Below are 25360 nucleotides of genomic sequence, written 5' to 3' on the forward strand. Positions count from 1 at the left end.
GACCAACCTCTTCATGGAATCCTATTCAAACAAAATAAGACAACAACCTAGACTGACTGAAGAAGGAATTCACCTTTACTGACACCCCCTGAAGCATGACAAAGCAAACTTTTTAAAACCCCCTTTCCCTTTCCCAGCCGTGGATTGCCACACGAGTTCCCCAAAGAGCAGCCACCTCTAGTTCTCTTCCTTCACCTAGTTTACATGGCGTTTTATTTTACTTCTGTATCCTGGAGCTGACCAGCAAGCAAGAACTCTTGGGGAAAGGGGGTGTGCGTTGGACGGTGTGTCAGAGGAGATGCACAGAAAGAATTTCTGCCATGCTTAACAAAAGCCCATTTGCCCTCAAGGAACTAATGAGCTGGAGATAAAAGGTAGATTCTATAAATACAGTGGAAAAAGCAACATTCCAGGGTACATATGTGTTGGGTAGTGTCATACACAACCTGGGTAAATCAGGGTTTCTGAGAAGGGTGAGGTTAGCCCGGATGGGAACCTGGAGATAGGCATGCTCCTGAACGACGAATTAGTTAATAAGTATTGTGGAGCTTCCTGACAAGGTTGTTTTTGGCCGTTGGCCCCTCTGTGGCATTTTCCTTTAGAGTGAAGGCCTTTATCTGGGTAACATAAGGAAGGGTCAATGTACAGCCGGTAGCTAAAAGCTCTTCCAATGTCACTAAGAGGTGGTTTCAGATCTTGAAGTCTCTGAAGGCTGGAACCCGAGTGTCCTAGATCCGAGGAGGCCCGACACTCCTCCGGTTTAACAGTCCAGGGGGCGATTACGTCCCGCACAAAGAGCGGTGCGGCTCGGGGCACCTAGTTCCTGAGAATCTTCATCTGGTCTCAGCCTCCAGGTCGGCCAGCCCTGGCTCACTGCACCCACTCCTCAGAACCTCCGCCGTCACCCCGCCCACTGCTTTTCTTGGCTTCCTCCCTCCTTTCTCTTCCGCGAGCCTCCATTTTTGATTACGCCTCCCACACAATCAGGCCCTCCTCGGCTTCCGTCCCAGATGATCCCTCCCCGAGGGTGCCACCACCTCCTCCATCTCCTAGAGCTGGAGCCGTCTCCTTTGCCAGTGGCGTAGCCGGACTCGGTGTTTGGGCCAGCAAGATAGGGGTGGAGGCCCGAAGCCCGGTCTGGACTCCAGCGGGGGGCCATGGAGAAAGCGGCCCGAAGCGCTCCCCACACCGACTAACGCAGGTCCGCTGCAGCTGCAGGCGCCATGGACCGAACCCCCACAGACCAGGTACGAGGGATCGATGTGGGCCGGCTGGATAGGGGGCTGGGTGCCACTGCATCCGCACGGGCCGGGCCTGGGTCTCCGAACGAGGGGCCAGCGCTGCCCGAACCTTCCGGTTCTTGCGGGGCGCAGATTCCCCTTCCCGGGAGACTGTTTGCGTTTTTCTCTTCCGCATTGTTCCTCAGCTGCTGCCTCGTCGTAGGGGCTTACAAGCCCCTGATTACTCCTGGGGTGGTGGGACTCTTTGCCCCCTTCTGCCCGGTTTGGCAAAAAGGGTCAGAAGGCTCCAAGTTGTTTTTGCTTTCCGGTGAGGGTTTGTGACTTCCATTGACCTCCCTTCCCCCTTTAATCTTGGAATGTGTTTTCAAGGTGGAAAGGCTTTTGAAGGCTGCTCACCCAGAAAGACCGACATAGAATATGCGATAACTACAGGTGATGGAGGGTCATAGGCTTTTTAGATCTACGTTCAGTTCAGTGAAGCATTGTTTTTAGAAGGTGTTCTTAAGATATGAAATACTACAATCAGTGCCCTCGTTCCCCTCTGTCCATTTTTTGCAAAAATTGTAATTAGTGTTTTTAAAAAATCGAATCTCTTTTGTGAAGGATAGGAAGCAGGGGTTGATTTCCAAGCCCATTTTTATATTCGATAGATAGTCCCATTAGTGTTTGGTTTTGTTTGTTTTTAATTGCATCAAATTCTTGATAATCCATCCAGTAAACGCAGGGATAATGGCAATGTAAAAAATAATCTAAAATAGTAGTTTTCCCCCCAGAGGTTCAGTATTTTCCACTTTTCGAACTTCTGCGAAAACGACTTATTGATAGCAAATTTGATGAAGTTGAAGTTTACTCCCAGTCCATTCCCTTCTTCTGTTGGAGGCCTTGCTTAGGGGTGCACTAGGCAAATGGATGAAGGAAAAAGAGAGGCTAGTGATTTGCCTAATTATTTTACAAATGAAATGCTTAGTGCCTGAAAAAATGAGACAGGATTTCCAAAATTCCTGAATTCATATATATGTAGCTTGTCAGAGTCAGTTTTGATTTGAAATTGGGTTCTTTTGGCAGGCAAAGCCAACTTCATCTTGTGTATATTTGTTTTTAATACAATCTTTAATATTTTTTCTTTTAAAAACGCTTTGTGTGAATGTAACTCTGGAAACACTAGTTTTATAAAACGATATATGGAATTTCCAAAGCAAAACTGGTATGGAGCCTCTTGGCAAATATATATAGGCTTTTCTATGACCTGGAGTATTCTGTGTACTGCCTATATCCAGTTTAATTAAAAAGTTTTTGTAGACATCAGGTCTAAGATGCTTGAGATATCAAGGCCTGTCAAATGAGTAGGAAATTTCCTTGAACGATTTCCTTGAATATGTGCCACTAATGAAAGGGTTAAACAGTTTGATCCTTCACCAGGATGTCAGAACTGTAACTAGTAATTCCACCACATGTATATTTATGGTTCCTTTCATCCTAGAGGAAATGTGATTAATTATTTAGAAGCTAACTTTTGGCATAGGTATTTGTGTGTGATTATCTTTCTAACAGCAAGTGCTGTGAGGAAATTATTTAAACTAGAGACCGCCTTCCTCTTTGATTCCACGTCTTTCCAAAGTCCAAAACCATTGGAAATGTCATAGAAATTTAGGGACTAGGAAAAATCATAAAAGAAGATTTCCACTGAATATTTTTTCCCCTTCAGTACCTTCTGCTTCTTCCCTGGCCTAAACCTAAGTGAGAGGAGAATAATTTAAACCACCTCTCTGCCCTCCCTCCATACACACAGGAAACTGAGATCCAGAAAAGTCATGCGACTTTGCCTAGTTACAGCTTAGCCATTTAATTCAGGGCTCTGTGGCTGACCTGGAAAGAGTGTATTTCATTTTATATATGCATTTTGGGGGGGCCAAAAATCCAATATTTTTATCATATTGTCAAAGGGGTCCATGAATGAAAAAATGCTAAGAACCATTAACTTAATGGTAGAGTAGGGGCTAGAATGGAGATTTTTCAACTTTGGGGAGTTCTTGATTCTTTCCCCTAGGGCATTAAGTAATGTAATGGCAAAGATATAATGTAATATACTTTTATATTTCTACTAGTGAAGTGACTTTACGTAGGTAAAGATCATTAAAAAGTGTATATGGATGTGCTCAATTGCCATTTTCCCTCACAAAATGTTTTTTTCTCTTAAAGGTGTTGGCTCACATTCAGAATTTTTGGAAATGCCTATAGCATTAACCCTTACTCATTATAATATCAAAGTGGTTAGCAACTGGTAGACATTCAATTTTTTTAAAAAATAGTACTTAATACGAGCTTTCTGCATCTCATTTTAACCCAATTAGATCTTTGGAGCATTGTACAAAGTGTAAAAGTAAGTTACTGGGAATGCAGTGCTAGATGGATAATCTTAATTGCAGTAATGACTGTTTGAAATAATTTTGTATACCAGAAGAGAATCTGGAGAGTATTCTCTTTTACCAAGACTAGTATATCAGAGCATGCAGCTTAATGTTAACTGCTACAGTTAAGTATTCTAAGAACAGATGGCTATTGCGTGGTATAATATATGCACCCCCCACCCTCACCCTCCCCACCCCTCCAAAAAAAAGCTGGTGTAAGGATGTGAAGAATAAATCATGGAGTTCATTTTGTTTAAAAAAGCTTAGTGTTTCTATCTTGAGGTAATTTAGGATGGTGTTTTGAGAATTTTTTTTTTAACGGTGGTCTTAGAGGCTACAATCTTGAGATTTATAGTGTCTTTTGTATTTTCACAAATTAAACATTGGTTTAATATTTAGTGCATTAATATTAGACAGAGTTTTTAAAATAACTTACAGAATTATTGGTTACCAGTGTCTTTTATTTTTAGAAAAGTAAGCCTGTAATGAATATATATAGCATTTGTGTAATATGCTATTCACTAATGAGGGTACAAAATTATCTCTGCCTTATAATTGTTTCCTTTAAATAAGTAATTTATAAACTTCAAATAGTATCAGTACTCCAAATTAAATATATTCTAAATAAGTTACTATAAAATGTTTATTATTCAATAGTACTTATAGTTGGTCTTTATATATAGATAGAAGTAAATGAACTGTCTTACCAAATTAAAAAAAAAATAATACTTTTATAAGCAAGAAAAAAGTTAATACTTGCTCATTTGGAGAAAATACGATTTGGAAATTTAAAAAGGCATTTTCCCTAAACCCTTAGCTCAAAAAGGAAATAAGTAGAACTGTGTGTTGAAAAATTAATAATAATTAAATACCACATATGGAAACCTATGAGATGTGGTTGAAGCTGCACTCTGAGGTAAATTCATGGTCATAAATGCTTTGATTATTAAACAATTTAAAAAGAAAATAAAATTAAGCATCCAAGGCAAGAAGTTATTGGGGAAACCCCATCAAAGCAGGAGAGAAAAGAATATAAAAAGAAACTAATACATTAAATGATCCAAAAACTAGTTTTAAGCCTAGAAAGATAGTTCTTGAAAAAGTTCCATCAGATTTTAGAAGGATAGAGTTTGTTGTTTTAAGAAAATGGGAGAAATATATGGATAGCAAAGCAAGTGGGCAGAATCAAAGTTAAATACTTTGATTTTTTTCCCCTCGGTATTTTCTGAAGTCTTGCAAAACTTTTAAATACTGCAGTTTGTTTTGGCAAGTGATTTACTTTCTGTATAAGCCATCCTAATCAGGGAACAAGAAAGCCAACAGGTGTCTTTTAAGCAGTAACCATATTTTCCTTCAGAAGACATTTATTTTACCTTTGGCTATGGGACATAAAATAACTTAATGTTTGATATGTAATATTTTTACCTTAACACGCTAAGACTATGGAAGGTTTTCATAGTCTTTTTTTCTGGGTATGTGGTACATACTGAAATTTCACTGTGTGAGAGTGCCTTTTTATGTCATCAGTTTTGATTTTAAGTGGATGTCATTTTTCTGTTGCTTAATATGGGAGAATCATTTGCACTCTTCTGGAGGCTCCATCTTGGAGCTGTTAAATATGCATTCCCTGCTGATGTGTGCTTAATAGTAATGTTTGCCCATTTTTCCTAAAACTACCTAGTACAGTGCTCTTTCCAGAACATGTGCTCAATACATTTGTTGAATTATATAAGCTTTCAGTTATTTGAATGCATATGTTTAATGTAGTGTTTTAAACCTAAGGTTTTTCTAGTTTCATGTTCTGATAAAGTTTTTGGATTTTCTATATTATTCATATTAAAGAAGTTTTATTACTGACATTTGCTTTGATATATATATATGAGCTTAAAGATGAGTATGAAACTGCTTAAATGTTTTTCCAAACATAGGTGTCTGGGGAATTATTAGGATTTTTCATACTTGGAAAATTCAGGGGTAATTTCTGAAAATAAAGATAATTTTACTATGTAGATAGTTTTTTTTTTCCTGATCTGAAGCAAATGATAGTACAAGAATAGTTAGACTTTTTTTGTGATTTAGAATTCCATATTTATACTTTATTCTAAGGAGACAACTGCTTGCTGTAAAATTTCTGATGCCTAAAAAATAGATGCTGACAAAAGTAGAGCTACTAAACAAAGAAAGTCAAACTAAGGAATAAAATTGTATGAAATAACTATTCTAGGTAATTTTCCATATATTTTCTTGTCTACTTTGTGTGACTTTTTCTTTTGTTTCTGTACTAATATTATTGAAATATTGTCCACATCCATTGCTTTCTTGCCACATTGTCTCTTTGGGCTTTTTTATGTAGAATTTTAGTAGTTCAGTATCTTAACGTTGCTTTTCAGGTCTGAGAACAGCAGATGCTGCATTTTGATGTACGATATTGAAGGCCCCAAAGTCACAACAAACATTTAAAACCATACAGAGCAATAACTATAAAGTTTTCCAGTTTGTTCCTATTAGTGACATCTTCTCTTTGTGCAGCTGTTGGCTACAGCAGCTTCTCTTTTTTTGCTAAAAACAAAGGACCATTTCAGTGTTTTTGAGTTTTATTGTAGAACTCTGATATCTGGAATAGCGCTTAGAATAGAAACCAATAAAAACTTATATTTAAAGGTAAATATTTTGTATATGTGCAGACATTAGTTCTAAATTATGCATGACATGTTGAGCAGTGGATTGTCTTAAGTTCATAAAACTGTTAAAGTACAAACGAAACCGGGCGTAAAAAACTCATTCCAATTTTTAAGATGAGTAAGAATTTGAATTTGTTGTTACCAAGGTAATTTATGAGTTAATATTTTTTGGAGGGGGTCAGGAAAAGTGATATTTCTAAATTATCTTATTTCTTTATGGTAATATTAGTTTTTTTTCATTTTACATTGAGAATTTGATGTATCCATATTCCTTGCTTTACAAAAAACCTGTCTAGTAGTCTAGATTTATAATACTGCTCAGAGCATTCTCTTGCATTCAGAAGACTTTTTGATTTAAAAAAAATCCTAAAAATTATATTTTTAGTGAAGTTAAAATATGTCTTTGTTTCCCTTCTTATAATTATGTATGAACTATGTAAAGCAAATTTCCATTATTTTTCATTTTTGTTGAAAACAAGCTCTTTTTTCTACTTGGGGGTACATTTATTAGGTTGATATTTTATACCCTATATAAGTAAGTTTTGGGTTCTAGTGAATATCACAGAGTAAAAATTATTCATATTGCTAGCATTTAAAAGTGGTTGTGTCTCTTATGTTGAAATTCAAGAAACTACCTTCAATTCACAAGTATTTGTGTTATTATATCTACTTCAGATTTTGGTTAATAGAACAACTGTAGACTTTGAAGTTAAATGAAGTAGAAAGGAAGGTTATTGAATTAATACTGCTATATACTTCAGTTTTCTCCCCTCCCCCCTTTGTTTTACAAGCAGGTTTGAATAGTCAACAGTGGACTCTTTTCAGAGAATTTAATTTTTCTGGATAAAGTCTATATATTGAGCAAATCAAACCTGTCTTTAGACTTTCTTGGATTTGTTACTGATTACTTGTGTGAAAAACTTGCCAGAAATTTATTCTGAGAACTATGCTTTGGCATCTAATAAATATCACCCTAGTGGGTTTGTTGAGGGAAAAGCAGTGGTTAGGACCATTGCTTTGAGGTAATTGATTTAAGTGGTTGAAACATTGGCTTGTTTTTCACTTACTGGCTTCATTGAAAATTGTGTTTAGGTAATATCTTTTTAGATTAAAATATTTGTGTTTTTTTGTTTTTGCATTCTGCTTTTATTTTTGCAGGGTTTTAAAAACTTTTAGATTCATTGTTATGTAATGAATACAGAAAACTGCTAAAACAAATGTACAACTCAATGAATTTTTATAAGGTGAACACCCTTGTAACCACCCATCTCTCAAGTTAGGATATAGAACTTTGCCAGGCACCCCAGAGGCTCTCTAATTGCCTCCTTCCAATCACAACTCCTTCGTTTCTGCCCAAGAGTAACCCCTATCTTAACATTTATGGATCTTATTTTCTTTTCTTTATAGCGTTGTCATTCATATTTGCACCCCTAAATATTAAAGTTTTTTGTGTCTTTTAAATCTCTATAGATTTCTTTAAAAAAAAGATAAAATAAGCTAAAATAGAGCATGTATTAGGAGTTTAGTTCACTCACATTGCCTGCTGGTTTTGAAAATGAAGTTTTCGTTTTTTTCCCTAGTTTAACTATGAACCAAAGGCTTTTTCCCCTTATGTTAAGTATTTTTTCTTTCATCTTAGACACTTTCCTTCCTTTTGATTTTAGTTAGTAATCTAATTTTCTGAAACCGACAGAAATAGACTATTTTTTAGATTGTTTATCCAATACAAAATAATTATCTTTCAGAACTCGGTTTAGTGATTATTTTTCCCATAAAAAATTAGTTTAGAAGAGATTGTTTTATCTAAAGAGTTTGATTTCTTTCTTCTAGCTTTATTTTTGGACTCTGAGGTATGACTTCCTCGTACTCTTGATTGTTTTAAACAGTTTTTTGATTATGTAAGAAATGATTTCGTTAAGATGTAACCTTTTATAAGTTTTTATTTTATTTTATAGCTTTGTTTAAATAACTTGGTCATAATTTAATTATTTTCAATTGCCATTGCTATTCCTTTTGAAGGTTTTATAAATACTGAGAAGAGAATTATTGTTTGTAAAGACTGATCGCTCTTGGCAAATTGCAAATTTGTATTAAGGGTTTTGCTCATTTATTATTAATGAATCTCTTCCTCTGTTTGAAGAATGTCAAGCTGTCAGCTGAAGTAGAGCCATTTATTCCCCAGAAGAAGAATCCTGATACATTTATGATCCCTATGGTACTCCCAAATGATAATGGAAGTGTTTCTGGTGTAGAACCAACTCCAATTCCCAGCTACCTGATTACTTGTTATCCATTTGTGCAGGAAAACCAGTCCAATAGGTAATTTGTTCATTATTTTTCTCTTTTTTTGTGGGGAAAGACGAATATAGAAGTTGGCAGAGACAACTTTTAAACATTAACCATTTCTCTGTTTTTTTTTTTAAGGGGAGTAAATAAAACTAGATGATGTAGAAATTTGAAAATTATTAACATGGATTATTTTCTCATTTTAAGAAGAAATAGAGTTCTTTGGATGAATTCTATGTTAAATACCTGAAATTTGTTTGAAATAAATTGACCCAAAGGGAGGAATGAAATATTCAGAAAGAGGTGAACAGAAACAATTTTATCAAATCAGGCATCTAATTTCATAATTTGCCAGGACAGTCCCTGGCATAGTAATAAAATACCAAGGGATGGATAGCGCTTAAGTTGGAAGTCTTCATGACTAGTTAGCATGTATTGATTCTAGTTTAGATTTAGCTTTTGTGTGCTAGTCCAGGGTGATTTAGGAAAATACCTGCAAGTTACGTAATGTATAGCCTAGTGGTTAGAGTGTAACTTGTGATAGTCATGTAACCTTTCTAACGCTGTGGAAACTGCCTGAGTAGTTGGCACGTCATTGGTATATTTCATTGTATTATTGTATGAAAGTACTTTCAGCTCTTTTCAAGTTATGACACATACCAAAAATTATACTTCTCTAGCATTCTGGGATCCATGGAGGAGGCAGCTGGCAATGAGGTGGCTCTAGAACTCTGCCCAACCGTCCCTAAATACTGACTGGTATTTCCACACATCTGTAGCCAAGGACATTCTTTAAGAAATTCAGATATGAGGGCACTAAACTATCCTTTCAAATGTTAAATATTTAAGTTAATTTTCTGGACACTTAATAAAGAGTCTTGGGGTTTGGACAGACGGTAAGAACTAAAGGATCCTTCTCAGATAAGTTAGCATTATATGACCTATATTGGACTTGGTTTTAAGTGATTTGTAAACTAAATTTAATAATACAGTTTATTGTTTGACAAAATGGCAGTATGATAAATTTAATTTGTTTTTTTACCTTATCAAATAATCTTTGAGAATTCATGAGTAAACCAGTCAGCAGATTATTTTAAAATATTTTTGGAATGATGGTAGTGAATGTTTTTTCCATTTTGCTTTGTCATGGGAGTAGTGAGAAAAGCTCTATGTTCCAGCTCCCATTTCCCAGGACCACTCACTTATCCTTAGCAGCCTCCAGTGGGAAGCATTACAAATAAGAATGGTAGGAATTTAAAAATTTTGGAATGCAGTAAAACCATGAAGTTGAATTCCTTTATCCTGTCGTCTAAATTGTTTTCATGTATGCATCATAAACTTTACTTACCTCAAAGAAATTTATAAAGTCATGATTTTGTCCCCTTTCCCAGAGTTATTATGAAGCTGCTGTTCTGTACTGTTTTTTTTCTTTTATTACAGTGAGTTGAGATTTTGCCATAACATTATTCTTAGACTTTTCAATAGAATTTTTCTTTTATGATTTGCTTTTGCAGACAGTTTCCATTATATAACAATGATATACGATGGCAACAGCCCAATCCAAACCCTGCTGGACCATACCTTGCTTACCCCATTATATCTACTCAGCCACCTGTTTCTACAGAGTATACATATTATCAGCTGATGCCAGCACCATGTGCCCAAGTTATGGGTTTCTATCATCCTTTTCCTACACCTTACTCCAATACCTTTCAGGCTGCAAATACTGTAAATACTATAACCACAGAATGCACTGAGCGTCCAAATCAACTGGGACAGGTCTTCCCATTGTCTTGTCATCGAAGCAGAAACAGTAACAGAAGCCCAGTGGTACCAAAAGTAAGTGACTGATTTTGATTGGCTTTTCGTTTGATATTTCTGTTGTTAATGCTAGTATAAGTAATTTGCTACTTGTGTTCATTGACCTTTAATGCTGAATTTACTATAAACATTCTCTTCACTATTATAAAATAGTCAGGGGTATATAATTTATAAAATATTTTTTTCTGTGTTCTTTATTGCTCCTCATTCTTTGAGGATTTATAGTCCTCATCAAGAAGACTGTAAGTCATGTCTCATTGCTGACATGATTTACAGTCTGCTTAAAGTTCCTTCGTAGAGTTTTATGTAAATAATACACATGTATTTCTAAACTATTTTAATTTAGTGATAAAAATTGCCTGGTGACACCAACATTGTTCAATAAGTGGTTAGTAGGTATCCCATGCTAGCAGCATTGAATGGCTAATGGACTCTTGAATGGCTCATGCACACCAGGATATTTCGGTTTTCAGAAGTTTCCGTAGATACTATGGAAGAGAACACTTGTGACTCATTAGATTCCTTCAGCTGCATTGCTGCTATTCTGTGAATTTTTAGTAGGAATAGCACTTTGTTACTCAAGGGGTGCTTTACTATTGTATGAACACAGGGTCTCCTAGGGCAGAAGAAAATGAAAAATAAATGTGTGAAACCATTTTTATTCAGGACCAGTCTTTTGAGTAAGTAAAAACAATGAAATGAAGACCTTGAAACAACAAAGGAATTAACGTTTATTCTAGGTAGCTGTTTTTTAACTCTGAAAGTTTACTTTGCATTGAGGGCTTTATATCAAAGCTAAGAAGAAAAACTGTTTCTCCTTAGCACTTTTGAGCTGATAGAAGGCAGAGTGACTTCTTAGACTCATCTTGTGAGACATTGGTTTGATGCTTTTTCTAAGATTCCATTAGGCCCATCTTCTTTAGTGAAAAGGCTTTGCTCTCTCCTGGCATACTTTTTACAAACTGAGCTACAAACAAGCAGCAGAAGTTTTGCTTTGAAAAGCTTTTAGTCTTTGTTCATGGAAACACCCCAGATCAAGGGAATCCTTTTGGGATCTCTGAGAATGAAGATAATTAAGTGTTGGAAATAAGATAATAGTGTGTAACACCCAGATTTGGAAGGAATATGATATCTCAGAGTGTATTCTGAGCCCTTGAATTTATAAAGTCAGATTCAGAGTTCTATTCTGTAAATTGGTATTAAGCAGCGAATACTTGTATTTTAAAAAGAGAAGGAAGGACTCAGCTTTTACATTTTCTTTTTGAACTTTGATGCAGATGTTTCTATTGTAGTTCATTGCTATCACAAAACTAAATTTTAGCCTTAGGATAGGTTGCCACCTTTTTACTATCCTTTTTTAATAAAAATTTGCAAGCCTTGATATGACATTATTACACTGCTGTTATTTATTGATTGAGAAAATACAAAATGCAAGTAACATTAAAAATGAATGCATATTTTGTTAATCATATTGTTGATCATTATTTGAAAAATAGTACATATATATATACATATTATTTAGCCTGTTATGCTTTGCTGCAGATAATTTCATGGAACCCTTACAAGGAAACCCTGTTCATGGTTTGGAAGTCACTAATTTGAAGCACACATTTAAGTGTATTTTATAATGTGTGTGTGTGTTTTATAATGTTTAGGGTTTTGAGTAGGATCTTAATTTTTTTTTTTTTTTTTTTAACTAAATTAGCAACAGCTTCTACAGCCGAACATAAAAAGCAAAAGGCCGCTGGTGAAAAATGTAGCTACTCAGAAAGAGACAAATGCAGCAGGTCCCGATAATCGGTCAAAAATAGTGCTTCTGGTAGATGCTTCACAGCAAACTGGTAAGGCAAGGGTTCTCTTTTATATATCACTGATTTGGGGGGGGTAGTGCACATTTAATTTTAATGAAGTGTTTTCAGATAGAAAAAAACAGGTCTTCACTCTGAATTTAGCACATTAGAATGCAGTTGCCCACAGTATTTCAGTTCGTATTAAATGAACCATTGCAAATAATGAAAAATTCTCCTTTATAAAAAGGTACAACAGGGCATTATTTCCCTTAAGAGTATACCTCAGAGGACAGCAGAAAGAAAGATCTTCCAGAAAATATTTGAGAAGCTTTGTGGTAGTTAAGGGTGAGGGCTATGGGTGTCAGGAGACCTGGGTTTAAATTGTATAACCAACCTTTCCTGGCTACATAACTTAGATAAACTATTTAATTTTTATATGCCTCCTTTTCCTTGTCTATACAGTGAATTTAGTAGCACTAATTCCCTCATAGGGTTGGTGTTAAGATTAGAGGTATATACCACTGATTTTTAAAATTTGTTTTCATTCGATTTTATACTTGAGGGTTGTATCACTTTTCAGGATTCTATACTTACATCCTTCCATTTGTCCTGCCAGTTTGTGAGGTTAAAACAGTCTGTGTCCTTAATGTTCTTTTTTTTTTTCCTTTTTAATTTTTATTGGATTGTTCAGATACCATACAATTATCCAGAGATCTAAAGTGTACGATCACTTGCCCCTGGGTACCCTCATACAGCTGTGCATCCATCACCACACTTAATTTTTGTTCAATTTTTAGAAACTTTTCATTACTCCAGACAAGAAATAAAGTGAAAGATGAAAAAAGAAAAACAAGAAAGGAAACTCTAATCCTCCCCTATCCCTAACCAGCCCCCCTCAATTGTTGACTCATAGTGTTGGTATAGTACATTTGTTATTGTTTATGAAAAAATGTTGAAATGCTACTAACTGTAGTATATAGTTTGCAATAGGTATATATTTCTTCCCTATATGCCCCTCTATTATTAACTTCTAATTGTATTGTCATACATTTGTTCTGGTTCATGGATGCAATTTCTAGTATTTGTACAGTTGATCATGGACATTGCCCACCACAGGATTCAGTTTTATACATTCCCATCTTTTGACCTCCAACTTTCCTTCTGGTGACATATATGACTCTGAGCTTCCCCTTTCCACCTCGTTCATGCACCATTCGGCACTGTTAGTTATTCTCACATCTTGCTACCAACATGTATGTTCATTTCCAAACATTTAAGTTCATCCTAGTTGAACATTCTGCTCATACTAAGCAACCGCTCCCCATTCTTAAGCCTCGTCCTATATCTTGGTACCTTATATTTCATGTCTATGAGTTTACATATTATAATTAGTTCCTATCAGTAAGACCCTGCAACGATTGTCCTTATGTGTCTGGCTTATTTCACTCAGTATATTGCCCTCGAGGTTTTGTCATCAACCCATTTTTTTTTATATGGTTTTGTTCACTCACCATACATTCCGTCCTAAGTAAATAATCTGTGGTTCTCTGTATGGTCATATATTTATGTGTTCGCCACCTTCACCACTATCTATATAAGGGCATCTACATTTCTTCCACAAGGCAGGAGGGAGAGTCAAAGAAGGTAGAGAGGCAAAAGAAAGAGTAAAAAAAATGACAGCTAGGAAGCAGCAAAAGGAAAAATAACCTTAAATCAAAGTAGAGTAAAGAATCAGACAATGCCACCAATGTCAAGTGTCTAACATGCCTCCCCTATCCCCCCCTCTTATCTGCATTTACCTTGTTATACCACCTTTGTTACATTAAAGGAAGCATAATACAATGATTCTGTTAGTTACAGTCTCTAGTTTACGTTGGTTGCATTCCTCCTCCAATGCCTCCCCATTTTTAACACCTTGCAAGGTTGACATTTGCTTGTTCTCCCTCGTAAAAGAACATATTTGTACATTTTATCACAGGTGTTGAACACTCTAGATTTCACCAGGTTACACAGTCCCAGTCTTTATCTTTCCTCCTTTCTTGTGGTGTCTCACATGCTCCCAACCTTCCTCTCTCAACTGTATTCATAGTTACCTTTGTTCAGTGTACTTACATTGTTGTGCTGCAATCTCCCAAAATTGTGTTCCAAACCACACACTCCTGTCTTCTATCACTCTGTAGTGCTCCCTTTAGTATTTCCTGTAGGGCAGGTGTCTTGTTCACAAAGTCTCTCATTGTCTGTTTGTCAGAAAATATTTTGAGCTCTCCCTCATATTTGTTTTTTTTTTTTTTTTTTTTTTTTTGCCTTTTTTTTTTTTAATTACTGAGATTGTTCACATACCATACAATTATCCAAAGATCCAAAGTGTACAATCAATTGCCCATGGTACCATCATACAGCTGTGCATCTATCACCACAACTAATGGTTTTTTTAGTTTTTAGAACATTTTCATTGTTCCAGAAAAGAAATAAAGACCAAAAAAAAAAAAAAAGGCAACTCAAATCATCCCATACCCCTAATCACCCGCCTCCATTACGGACTCATCGTATTGGTATAGTACATTTGTTATTGTTGATGAAAGTACATTAAAATACTACTGACTGTAGTATATAGTTTCCAATAAGTGTATATTTTTCCTGTATGCCCCTCTATATTAACTTCTAGTTATAATGTCATACATTTGCTCTAGTTCATGAAAGAGATTTCTAATACTTGTACAGTTTATCACAGCCATTGTCCACCACAAGATTCACTGTTTTATACATTCCCATCTTTTAACCTCCAACTTTCCTCTGGTGACATGCATGACTCTGAGCTTCCCCTTTCCACCACCTTCACACACCATTCAGCACTGTTAGTTATTCTCACAATGTGCTACCATCATCTCTGTCCATTATCAAAAGTTCACCCTAGTTGAACATTCTGCTCATAATAAGCAACAACTTCTCATTCTATATCCTGGTAACTTATATTTCAGTCTATGAGTTTACATATTATAATTAGTTCATATCAGTGAGACCCTGCATTATTTGTCCTTATGTGTCTGTCTGTCTTCATTCAATGTAGTGCCTTCAAGATTTCTTCATCAACCCATTTTTTTAAGACGGTTTTGTTCACACACCATACATTCCATCCAAAGTAAACAATCAATGTTCCCTGTATAATCATGTGTTTACATATTCACCATCATCATCACTATCTATATAAGGACATCTCCATTTCTTCCACAAAGGAGAAGGAAGAGTCAAAGGTAGAGACAAAATAAAAATAAAAATATAACAGCTAGGAAGCAACAAAAGGAAAGGTAGCATTAAACTAAAGTAGAATAAAGAGTCAGACAACACAACCAATGCCAAGGAGTCCCATACCCCTCCCTTATGTCTCCCTCTTATATGGATTTACTTTTGGTATATTGCCTTTGTTACATTAAAGAAGCATAATACAGTGTTTCTGTTAATTATAGTCTCTAGTTTTCATTTATTGTATTCCTCTTTCAACCATACTCACAGTCATCTTTCTTCAGTGTACTTACATTGCTGTGCTATCACCCAAATTGTGTTCCAAACCTCTCACTCCTGTCTTTCCCAATCTGTCTGCAGTGCTTCCTTTAGTATTTACTGTAGAGCAGGTATCTTGTTCACAAACTCTGTCATTGTCTGTTTGTCAGAATATTTTAAGCTTCCCTCATATTTGAAGGACAATCTTGCCGGATATAGGAATCTTGGTTGGAAGTTTTTCTCTTTCAGTATCTTAAATATATCACCCCACTTCCTTCTTGCCTCCATGGTTTCTGCTGAGAAATCTGAACATGGTCTTATCAAGCTTCTTTTGTATGTGATGGATTGCTTTTCTCTTGCTGCTTTCAGGATTCTCTCTTTATGTTTAACATTTGATAATTTGATTAGTAAGTGTCTTGGTGTAGGCCTATTCAGATCTATTCTGTTTGGAGTATGCTGCACTTCTTAGATCTGTAATTTTATGTCTTTCATAAGAGATGGGAAATTCTCATGGATTATTTCCTCTATTATTGCTTCTGCCCCTTTTCCCTTCTCTTCTCCTGGGATATCCATGACATATACATTCATGCACTTCATGTTGTCATTCAATTCCCTGAGATGTTGCTCATATTTTTCTTCTTTTCCCTATCTGTTCTTTTCTGTGTAGGCTTTCAGGGATCTTGTTCTTCAGTTCCTGAGTGTTTCCTTCTGCCTCTTGAGATCTGCTGTTATGTCTCCATTGTGTCTTTCATTTCTTGTGTTGTGCCTTTCATTTCCATAGATTCTGCCAGTTGTTTTTTTGAACTTTCGATTTCTACCTTCTGTATGCCCAGTGTTTTCATTATACACTTCATCTCTTTTGCCATATCTTCCCTAAGTTTTTTTGGATTGATTTAAGCATTAGTTGTTTCAATTCCTGTATCTCAGTTTAAGTTTGTTCCTTTCACTGGGCCATAACTTTGTTTTTCTTAGTGTAGGTTGTAGTTTTCTGTTGTCTAGGCATCTGGTTTCCTTGGTTACCCCAATCAGGTTTCCCCAGACCAGAACAGGCTCAGGTCTCAGCAGGAAGCTTTAGTATCCTGTTTTCCTGAGGGTGTGTCTTAGAGGTTTGGCACACCCTGTGAGGCCTAAAGCCATTGTGCTTTTCTGCCCAGCAGGTGGCACCTGTCAGCCTGTCACTCCAGACTCGTGTAAGGAGGTGTGGCCCATGGCTGTTTTCCCCCAGGCTCTGGGTTCTGGTTCTGAATGGAAGGTGGGTGGTAGAGCTTGGCACCACCTTCTTCCTCTTATAGAAGGTACACCCCCTAGGGAGAGGTTATTTGCATTTGAATAGTCTGCCTGACTCTGCTACCTCCACCCTTGTCTGGGTCAGAGCGATGGGAACTGAGAATGGCTGAGGCTTTCTCCATTGAGAGATTTTATGCTGTGATCTTGGACACTTCTCCCAATCCAGGTTGGTGTATGATTTAAGCTGCTGAAAACTGAGCAAACTTGTGAATCTGTTCTACCACTGCGGCAAACGGAGCGTGGACACTTTCATCAATCAGACTCTGCATGTAATGCACTGCCTCTTCATCAGACAGGTCTAGGCGGAATTTATCTTGAACCTTTTTCACGGTTTTATCTGGTTCAAGAGCAATATCTGGAATGTTTGCATCTACCATCAAGGAAAACAAGTTCAAAATTAGATTAGAATACCTTCGAAGGTGGAGAAAAGCTGTGTAACACTGTTTACGGAATTCTTGGTACTGCTCGCTCTGTGTGCCCCCCATGCCTTCTACCATTTCTTTATTCAGCTTCATTGGAGGAGGAAGAGGCTTCGGATCCCGACCCAAAATATATCCAAAGTCTATGTGGAAGAGTTTGCCTCAGCAACTTTTGGAGGCACTCCATCCCCAAGCACTTCTCTGATGAAGCAGTGCTGACCCATGTAATATGAGAGTCCACAGGTCCTTTTGAAGGCATCTTTCAGTCGTTTCAGCTCTACATCAGTAACTCTCCTCAGCGCCTCCTCGTAGCTGAGGAATCCGATCCGTGACTCCTTGGCACCCATGCTCCCCTCATCCCCTCGGCCGGGGGTCAGAGCCTGATCTCGCCCCCACCCCCCTCCCGCCTTCTCCTCGGCGTCCCTGGGTGACGGTGTCTCCGTCCCTCGACCCCCTCCTCCCCTCACACTAACAAGTGTCTCCCTCATATTTGAAGGACAGCTTTGCTGGATATAGGATTCTTGGTTGGCGGTTTTTCTCTTTCAGTATCTTAAATATATCACACCACTTCCTTCTTGCCTCCATGGTTTCTGCTGAGAGATCTGCACATAGTCTTATTAAGCTTCCTTTGTATGTAATGGATTGCTTTTCCCTTGCTGCTTTCAGGAGTCTCTCTTTGTCTTTGACGTTTGATAATCTGATTATTAAGTGTCTTGGCATAGGCCTATTCAGATCTCTTCTGTTTGGAGTACGCTGTGCTTCTTGGATCTGTAATTTTATGTCTTTTATAAGAGATGGAAAATTTTCATTAATTATTTCCTCTATTATTGCTTCTGCCCTTTTTCCCTTCTCTTCTCCTTCTGGGACACCAATGATACGTACATTATTGTACTTTGTTTCATCCTTAACTTCCTGGGGACATTGCTCATATTTTTTCATTCTTTTCTCCATCTGCTCCTTTGCGTGTAGGCTTTGTAGGCTTTCAGGTGTTTTGTTCTCCAGTTCCTGAGTGTTTTCTTCTGCCTCTTGAGATCTGCTGTTGTATGTTTCCATTGTGTCTTTCATCTCTTGTGCCTTTCATTTCCATAGATTCTACTAGTTGTGTTTTTGAACTTTCCATTTCTGCCTTATGTATGCCCAATGTTTTCTTTACAGCCTCTATCTCTTTTGCAATATCTTCTCTAAACTTTTTGAATTGATTTAGCATTAGTTGTTTGAATTCCTGTATCTCAGTTGAAGTGTATGTTTGTTCCTTTGACTGGGCCATTACTTTGTTTTTCTTAATGTAGGTTGTAATTTTCTGTTGTCTAGGCATGGTTTTCTTGGTTATCCAAATCAGGTTTTCCAAGACCAGAACAGGTTCAGGTACCAGAGTGAAGAAATATTCAGTATCTGGTTTCTTAGAAAATTGCTCCACCCTATGATGCCTCAGGTCACTGTGCTTTTCTGCCCAGCAGGTGATGCCTGTTAGCCTGTAATTCTTGACTAGTGTGAGGAGGTATGGCCATGTTCCCCCAGGCTCTGGGGTCTGGTTCTGAATGGAAAGGGCCCCACCCCTTTCCTCTTAGAGAAGATAGACCCCCTAGGGGGAGGTCATTAGCATTTCAATGGTCTCTCTGTCTCTGCTTGTGCTGTCTCCACTCTTCTCTGAGTCACAGCCCTGGAAACTGAAAATGACTGGGGCTTTCTCCACTGAGCTGAAAAAGAAACAGATAGTCCCCTTCAGACCTAGTCCAAAGCAACCGTCCGGCTCTCCAAGGTCAGTCATCACCCAAAGCTTCTGTCTGTTTTTTGGGGATTGGTACCTGTAGTGAGCAGTTCACACTCGCTACTTAAAATCCCAGTTGGAGCTCAGCTGAGCTCTATTCGCTTGCTGGGAGAGATCTTCTCTGTGGCACCAGGAGGTTTTGCGGCTCGGGCTGTGGGGGAGGGGTCTCGACTTGGATCCTCAGGTTTTACTTACAGATTTGATGCTCTGATCTTGGGCATTCTTCCCAGTTCAGGTTGGTATATGATGAGTGGATGGTCTCGTTTGTCCCCCCGCAGTTATTCTGGATTATTTACTAGCTGTTTCTGGTTTTTTGTAGTTGTTCCAGAGGGACTACTTAGCTTCCACTCCTCTCTATGCCACCATCTTGCCCGAGTTTTAATCCCCTTAATGTTTTTTTGACTTGCTTACTGGCTTTTGTACAATTTTGAGCATGCTTTGAGGTTTCCTTAACTTGTTAGATTAGTAGAGCAATTCAGAAATCAGAGATGGAATTTTTGCAGACAGATTAGGAATTTGAAATTTGAGGGACTCATTTTGATGAAATAAAATTTCTACATGTCTATAACTAGTTTTAATTCTTTAGAAAACATCCTAACATCCTATGAAATCTTAATAGAAAGAGCTTAGAATGTTTTCTGCATCATATTTTAGCATAAAAATATAAATTCTGATTTATATCTCTGATCTCAGTTTAATATTTATAGATTGATTCTCACCGTTGTTATTGACACTAATAGAAAATCTTTATGATCCAAGACCAAGAATTTGATCTATTCAAAGGCACAATTGCTTTTTATCCCTCTACAGTCTCCACTAAATTAGGTTAGGATTGAAATGAATAAGGTGGCTTATACTTCATTTCATTTGGGCTGTACCTTTTCTTTTGGATATCTACTCTTTTATAGTTTCTTAGATGCACTAGTTGCTGAGAAAGGGCCTGGGAATCAGTTAAAAAACAGTCTTGCTGATAGTGAAATCATTGTGTGATTTGTAGGGCACAAAGCATCGAGATTAACAGACTGACAAATGCTTGGAGTGGTTATGGAAAAGAATCATAATGTGATATTTTACAAGGCTTTCTATGTGTCGATTGTTCCTATTCATAGTCAACCCGTTTCTATATGCTTTCAAACCTGGGAATGCTTTTAAAGATTACCTTATTTCTTTAGTTTGCTCATTAAGATAACCACAAAGGCAACCTTCTGAAGCATAGGAATTAGAAAATGAAAAGATTAAAGGCATAATTTGAATAGAAGATTGTACATTCTATCAATGTTTTAATTCTTTAGTTTTCAAATCATGAGGATTAATTTATGATACTTCATTCTGTGATTAATATAGTTTAAAAAATGTGTCCTCTGATTTGAAATAATTAGAATAGCCAAACTCAGTCAGAATCTAGAAAATAGATTACTATGAGCTGGGTTGGGGTTAGGGAATGGGGAAGTTAATGCTTAAATTGTACAGAGTTTCTGTTTGGGTTGACTGTAAAGTTTTGGTAACGGATGGTGGTGATGGTAGCACAACATTGTGATTGTAATTAACAGCACTGAGTGATATTTGAATGTGGTTAAAAGGGGGAATTTTAGGTTGTATATATGTTACTAGAATAAAAAATTTTTAAAAATCAAATGTAGGATTGTACAACACAGACAGTGGACCCTATTGCAAATGATGAACTATAGTTAATAGTACAATTATAAAAATGTTCTTTCATGAATTGTAACAAATGTACCACACTAATAATAAAAAGAATGTCTTTCCATTTGTAAGATTTTTTTTACATTGAACACAAGCTTATATTATAGAGTTTAGTAAAATTGCTAAATATACAAAAGTTCATTGTTTTCTAGTATGCCACCAACAAACAAAATTAGAAAGTTGTACAACTTTATTGTAGGACATTAAAAAACCCTAAATATCATGTAGGAAAATTTGATGATGCAAAGTCAGTTTCCTGTCTGTTAGTCTTTAGATTTGATACAATTCTAGTCAAAATTCTGAAATGTATTTTTGTGGAACTTGACAAACTAATTCTAAAATGGAGGTGCAGTTGGTCTGCGAAAAGCCAGCACATCCCTGGAAAACAACTTAAAATGCTTTAAGTTTAAAAGACTTAATTCCTACTGGTTTATGATATCAGTGCAGTATAAAAAAATAGAACAGAGTGCCCAGAAACAGACCCACATGTGTGTGGAAACACATATGTGGAAAATGACATCCATAGCATACCTTATCCACATCTATTCCAGATGGATTAAGATTTAAATGGGAAAATCAAATGTAGAAGAAAATATAGGCAGATATCTTTATGACCACAGGGAGGGGAACTAGTTCTAAAATTAAGAATTTCTATTTCTCAAAAATGAGAGAAAGAACTCCCCATGGTGAAAAGGTTTTCACCGTGTGCCTACTTGAAAAAGGGTTAGGATGAGGACATAATAAAGAATTCATATGAATAAATGATCAACCCCACCCTGCCTTTAGGGTTCTGGTACACAGCACCTTTAGGATAAAACCTTTAGAGTAAAACTTCTTGGGAAAACAATTTGGCAGGACTTTAGGAATCTTTGTTTCCTTGACCCAGTCTTCCAATTCCTGTGAATGTATCCAAATGAAATCTTCCCCTTGAAAGGAAAAGAGCTATTTGATTAAAGATGCACATTTCAGCCACACAACAAAAACACTGAAACCTTCTTAGTGTCTAGTAGCAAGTGATGAGTCAAGAAAATTACAGGATATCCACTCAGTGGAATAATTTAAGCCATTATACATTGTAATCATGAAGATTTGTCATAACATGATACAATATTAAGCAGAGCAGAACTCACAATTGTTATCAGTGCCATATAAAAATTATATATGGGCAGGTATGTGGAGAAAGGAAAACTGATGCTTGGTTGGGTTGGAAGAAGATTTTAAGAGATTTTGTTTTTTGACTGTTAATTATTATGGTTACAATTTGTGAAATATAAAAATAAGAAATAACCCAGTAGAAAACTGGGTGGAAGTCAAACAATCCAAAAGGAAAATTAACAAGTATTTTCACAGGTAAGGAAACGTTAATGGCTAAAAACATCAGAAAAGATGCTTAGTCTCATTATTAAGCAGGAAGATATAAACAAAAACCCATAATAAGCCTTTTTTATATCCAACAGTTGGCAAAAATTAAAGTCTAGAAGACAGTTTCAAGTACTTGGTGAATATATGAATCAGTGGGAATTTGAATTCTGCTGTTGCATTGTAAATTGTTTTAACCACCTCTGTAAATGATTTGTTATTGCCAAGTAAAGTTGAATAAGTGTGTACCCTGAGTTCCAGTAGTGTATCTTAGGGGAACTTTCACATGTGCATTGTATACATTCATGTATAAGTAAAAGAATGCTCACCACAGTATTGTTCTTAATAGTAAACAGCAAAATCATTATCCATGTGTCCCATCAGTGGTACAAAGGATAAATAAGTTATGGTATATTCATACAAATGCAATCTAGAGTCCGTTGATATTAATGAGTTAAAGCAACATGCATCAGAATCTCAAAACTGATGTTGAATGGGGAGAAAGCAAATCACAAAACAATACCTACAGTATGATTTCATTTTTATAAAAACTGCAAAATTATATGATTTATATTTTAGGGATAGAAAACTGTGATAAATCCATAAAGAAAAGTGAGGGAATGATAAACAGAATTCAGAATAGAGGTAACTTTCGGAGGAGAAAGGATGCAGTAATGGAGCAGGGCAAACAGTGGACTTCAAAGAATTGCTGATGTTTTTACATGGGTGATGGGTACATAGGTGTTTGTTTTATTATTTCACTTGTAAAGATATATTATTCTCCTTTCATAATAAAAACATGTTATACACAATTTGTCAGAAATATCCTGCCTTTTAATGATCTTTTCAAAAAGTTCTCACTTATTTCTTATTTCTCTGTTTACAAAGTTAGACATATATTTTCTTACAATCTTCGTTAATGGTAATTTAACAAGAATATATAAATTTGGTCACCACCAAGAGTTGTTATACTTTTCTTGCCTTGTAGATTTCCCATCAGATATTGCTAATAAATCTCTTTCGGAGAGCACTGCCACAATGCTCTGGAAGTCAAAAGGCAGGAGGAGAAGAGCATCTCACCCCACTGCTGAATCCTCTAGTGAGCAGGGGGCTAGTGAAGCTGACATTGACAGTGATAGTGGTTACTGCAGCCCCAAACACAGCCACAACCAGCCTGCAACAGGGACTTTGAGAAACCCTGATTCTGGGACCATGAATGTATGTAACATCTTGATCTCTTTATCATTCATCTATGTTAGTACTACCTTTGTGTCTTCTACTAAAGCTATTTTAAAAAATAATTGCTGTAATAATAGGATGGTTAGAATACCTTTTGTATATTTTATTAGTAATATGAAAAACATTTCTTTTTTTTAAGATTGTAATTAAGCATGCTTCACAGTAGACTAAATTATGAAACGTTTTGCAAAGTATATAGTGTTGACTCCTAAATAGAAACTAATTGTCTTTTCTGTTTCTTTTTTTTTCTTTAGCATGTGGAATCATCTGTATGTTCAGGTACTTGTTTTCTGCATAATGATTTTCTTTACTTATTTCTTTACTTTGTCTGTGTCAGAAATTTGCTTCTAAGAATGAAACTTGCTGATGCTGCAAAAAAAATTTGGAAATCTTCCAAAGAGATTTGAGTTAATTTGAAATTACAACTTTGCTGATCAAATTGAGGAAATGCCAGTGGGAGGTATTCTGCAAAATAACACTGGTATTAGTAAAAACTGGAATACCACTTAAATGGTATACAAAATATTCCACTATTATATTTATAGTAACTGAATTTTAGTACAAGCTAGGGGGCAATCTTTTGGGTTTTGGCATCTTTTGTAAGTAAATGTAAACGTATTTTTAAATCTCATTTGTTGCAGGTGGTATAAATTGGTCCAATGTAACTTGTCAGGCAACTCAGAAAAAACCTTGGTTGGAAAAAAATCAGACATTCTCTAAAGGTGGAAGGCAAATGGAACAAAGAAATAATTCACAGGTAATTTGAATTAGGTTGGAGAAATTGGATTAGGTGTGAGAGGATGTTAGGGTGTTCTTGTAAATTTGTTATTATTATTAAGAGACAGTGTCCTTAATTTTTAGAGAAACATATTAAATTATTTAGCAGTGAAGCATGATATATATAACTTTAAAATTATTTAACCAATAAATAACTAATGAAACAAAAATGGCAAAATTTAAAATCTAGGTGGTAGATATATGTGTGTACATTGTACCATTTTCCTACTTGTCTGTGTATTTGAATACTTCAGAATTTTAAAAAGGATCCTCTCTAATCCTGCTTCGTCACTATTTCCTACCTATATATGAAAAAAATTAAGCATTTTAATACATTAATATTGATTTTTTGAACTTCATTTCTCTAGCTAAAACCTCCACAAGCCACCCTTCTGTGGTAGTGGCAGTGCCATGGTGATGGCTGCCTCGTACTGTAACAAAGCCAGACTAGGCAGCTTCCTGACCTTGAAAAGCAAGGTTCTAGTAATAAGACAGCAGAGCCAATTATACATTGCCATGAACCGCCAGTAGCCCTGTGTTTTTCTCTGTTGGTTGTCTGTGAAATCAGGGAGTTCTTTATTTGGTTCATAGTTTTCCTTTTCATTTTTGAAATAGTTTTCCTGGATTCCTTAAATCTAGTTAAGATATTAAGGTTGTCATATGAGTAGTCTTGCAGATTGACTAAAATTAGAACCAAGTTACTAATGGATAAAATAGGCCAAATTCTTAGATGCTCTTTTGCCTTTCTGAAATGGACTTAAGATGTACCTTAATGTTATTTAGACTGTCAGGGAAGCAAGGAGAATAATGCCCTCTTCCTTATGGTTATTACAAAAATGAGTCATCGCTGTTTGTGGCAAGCTAGCTTTATTTGATTAAAAACAAAAGAGCTAAAACAGGAATCATTTATGTCGTTTCAATAAACAAAATCTAGCAATGTTTACTTAAGTGCTGAAATTTTAAGTTGAGATTGTAAGTATTAGTCCTGCCAAGTTTGCAGTCTGGGTACTGTTGCTTTTAATATCAGTGTTAAGCAGCTCACAGGAGAGGAAATACCACAGAGACGGAAAAACATTTTATCT

General features: G+C 36.2%; 1 protein-coding gene across 1 annotated transcript in view; it reads left to right on the top strand.

Moving 5' to 3' along the window:
• The first annotated feature begins 987 nt into the window (after positions 1–987).
• Positions 988–25360, top strand: part of SECISBP2L (SECIS binding protein 2 like) — a 77843-nt gene continuing 53470 nt past the window's right edge. The window contains exons 1-7 of the mRNA XM_037834034.1: positions 988–1247; positions 8471–8649; positions 10131–10455; positions 12143–12278; positions 23251–23480; positions 23756–23780; positions 24143–24258. Coding sequence (XP_037689962.1) covers positions 1224–1247; positions 8471–8649; positions 10131–10455; positions 12143–12278; positions 23251–23480; positions 23756–23780; positions 24143–24258 — 1035 coding nt within the window. The 5' untranslated portion in view covers positions 988–1223. The remainder of the gene's footprint in view (positions 1248–8470; positions 8650–10130; positions 10456–12142; positions 12279–23250; positions 23481–23755; positions 23781–24142; positions 24259–25360) is intronic.

Source organism: Choloepus didactylus, chromosome 4, assembly GCF_015220235.1.
Source record: "Choloepus didactylus isolate mChoDid1 chromosome 4, mChoDid1.pri, whole genome shotgun sequence".
Classification (NCBI taxonomy): domain Eukaryota; kingdom Metazoa; phylum Chordata; class Mammalia; order Pilosa; family Megalonychidae; genus Choloepus; species Choloepus didactylus.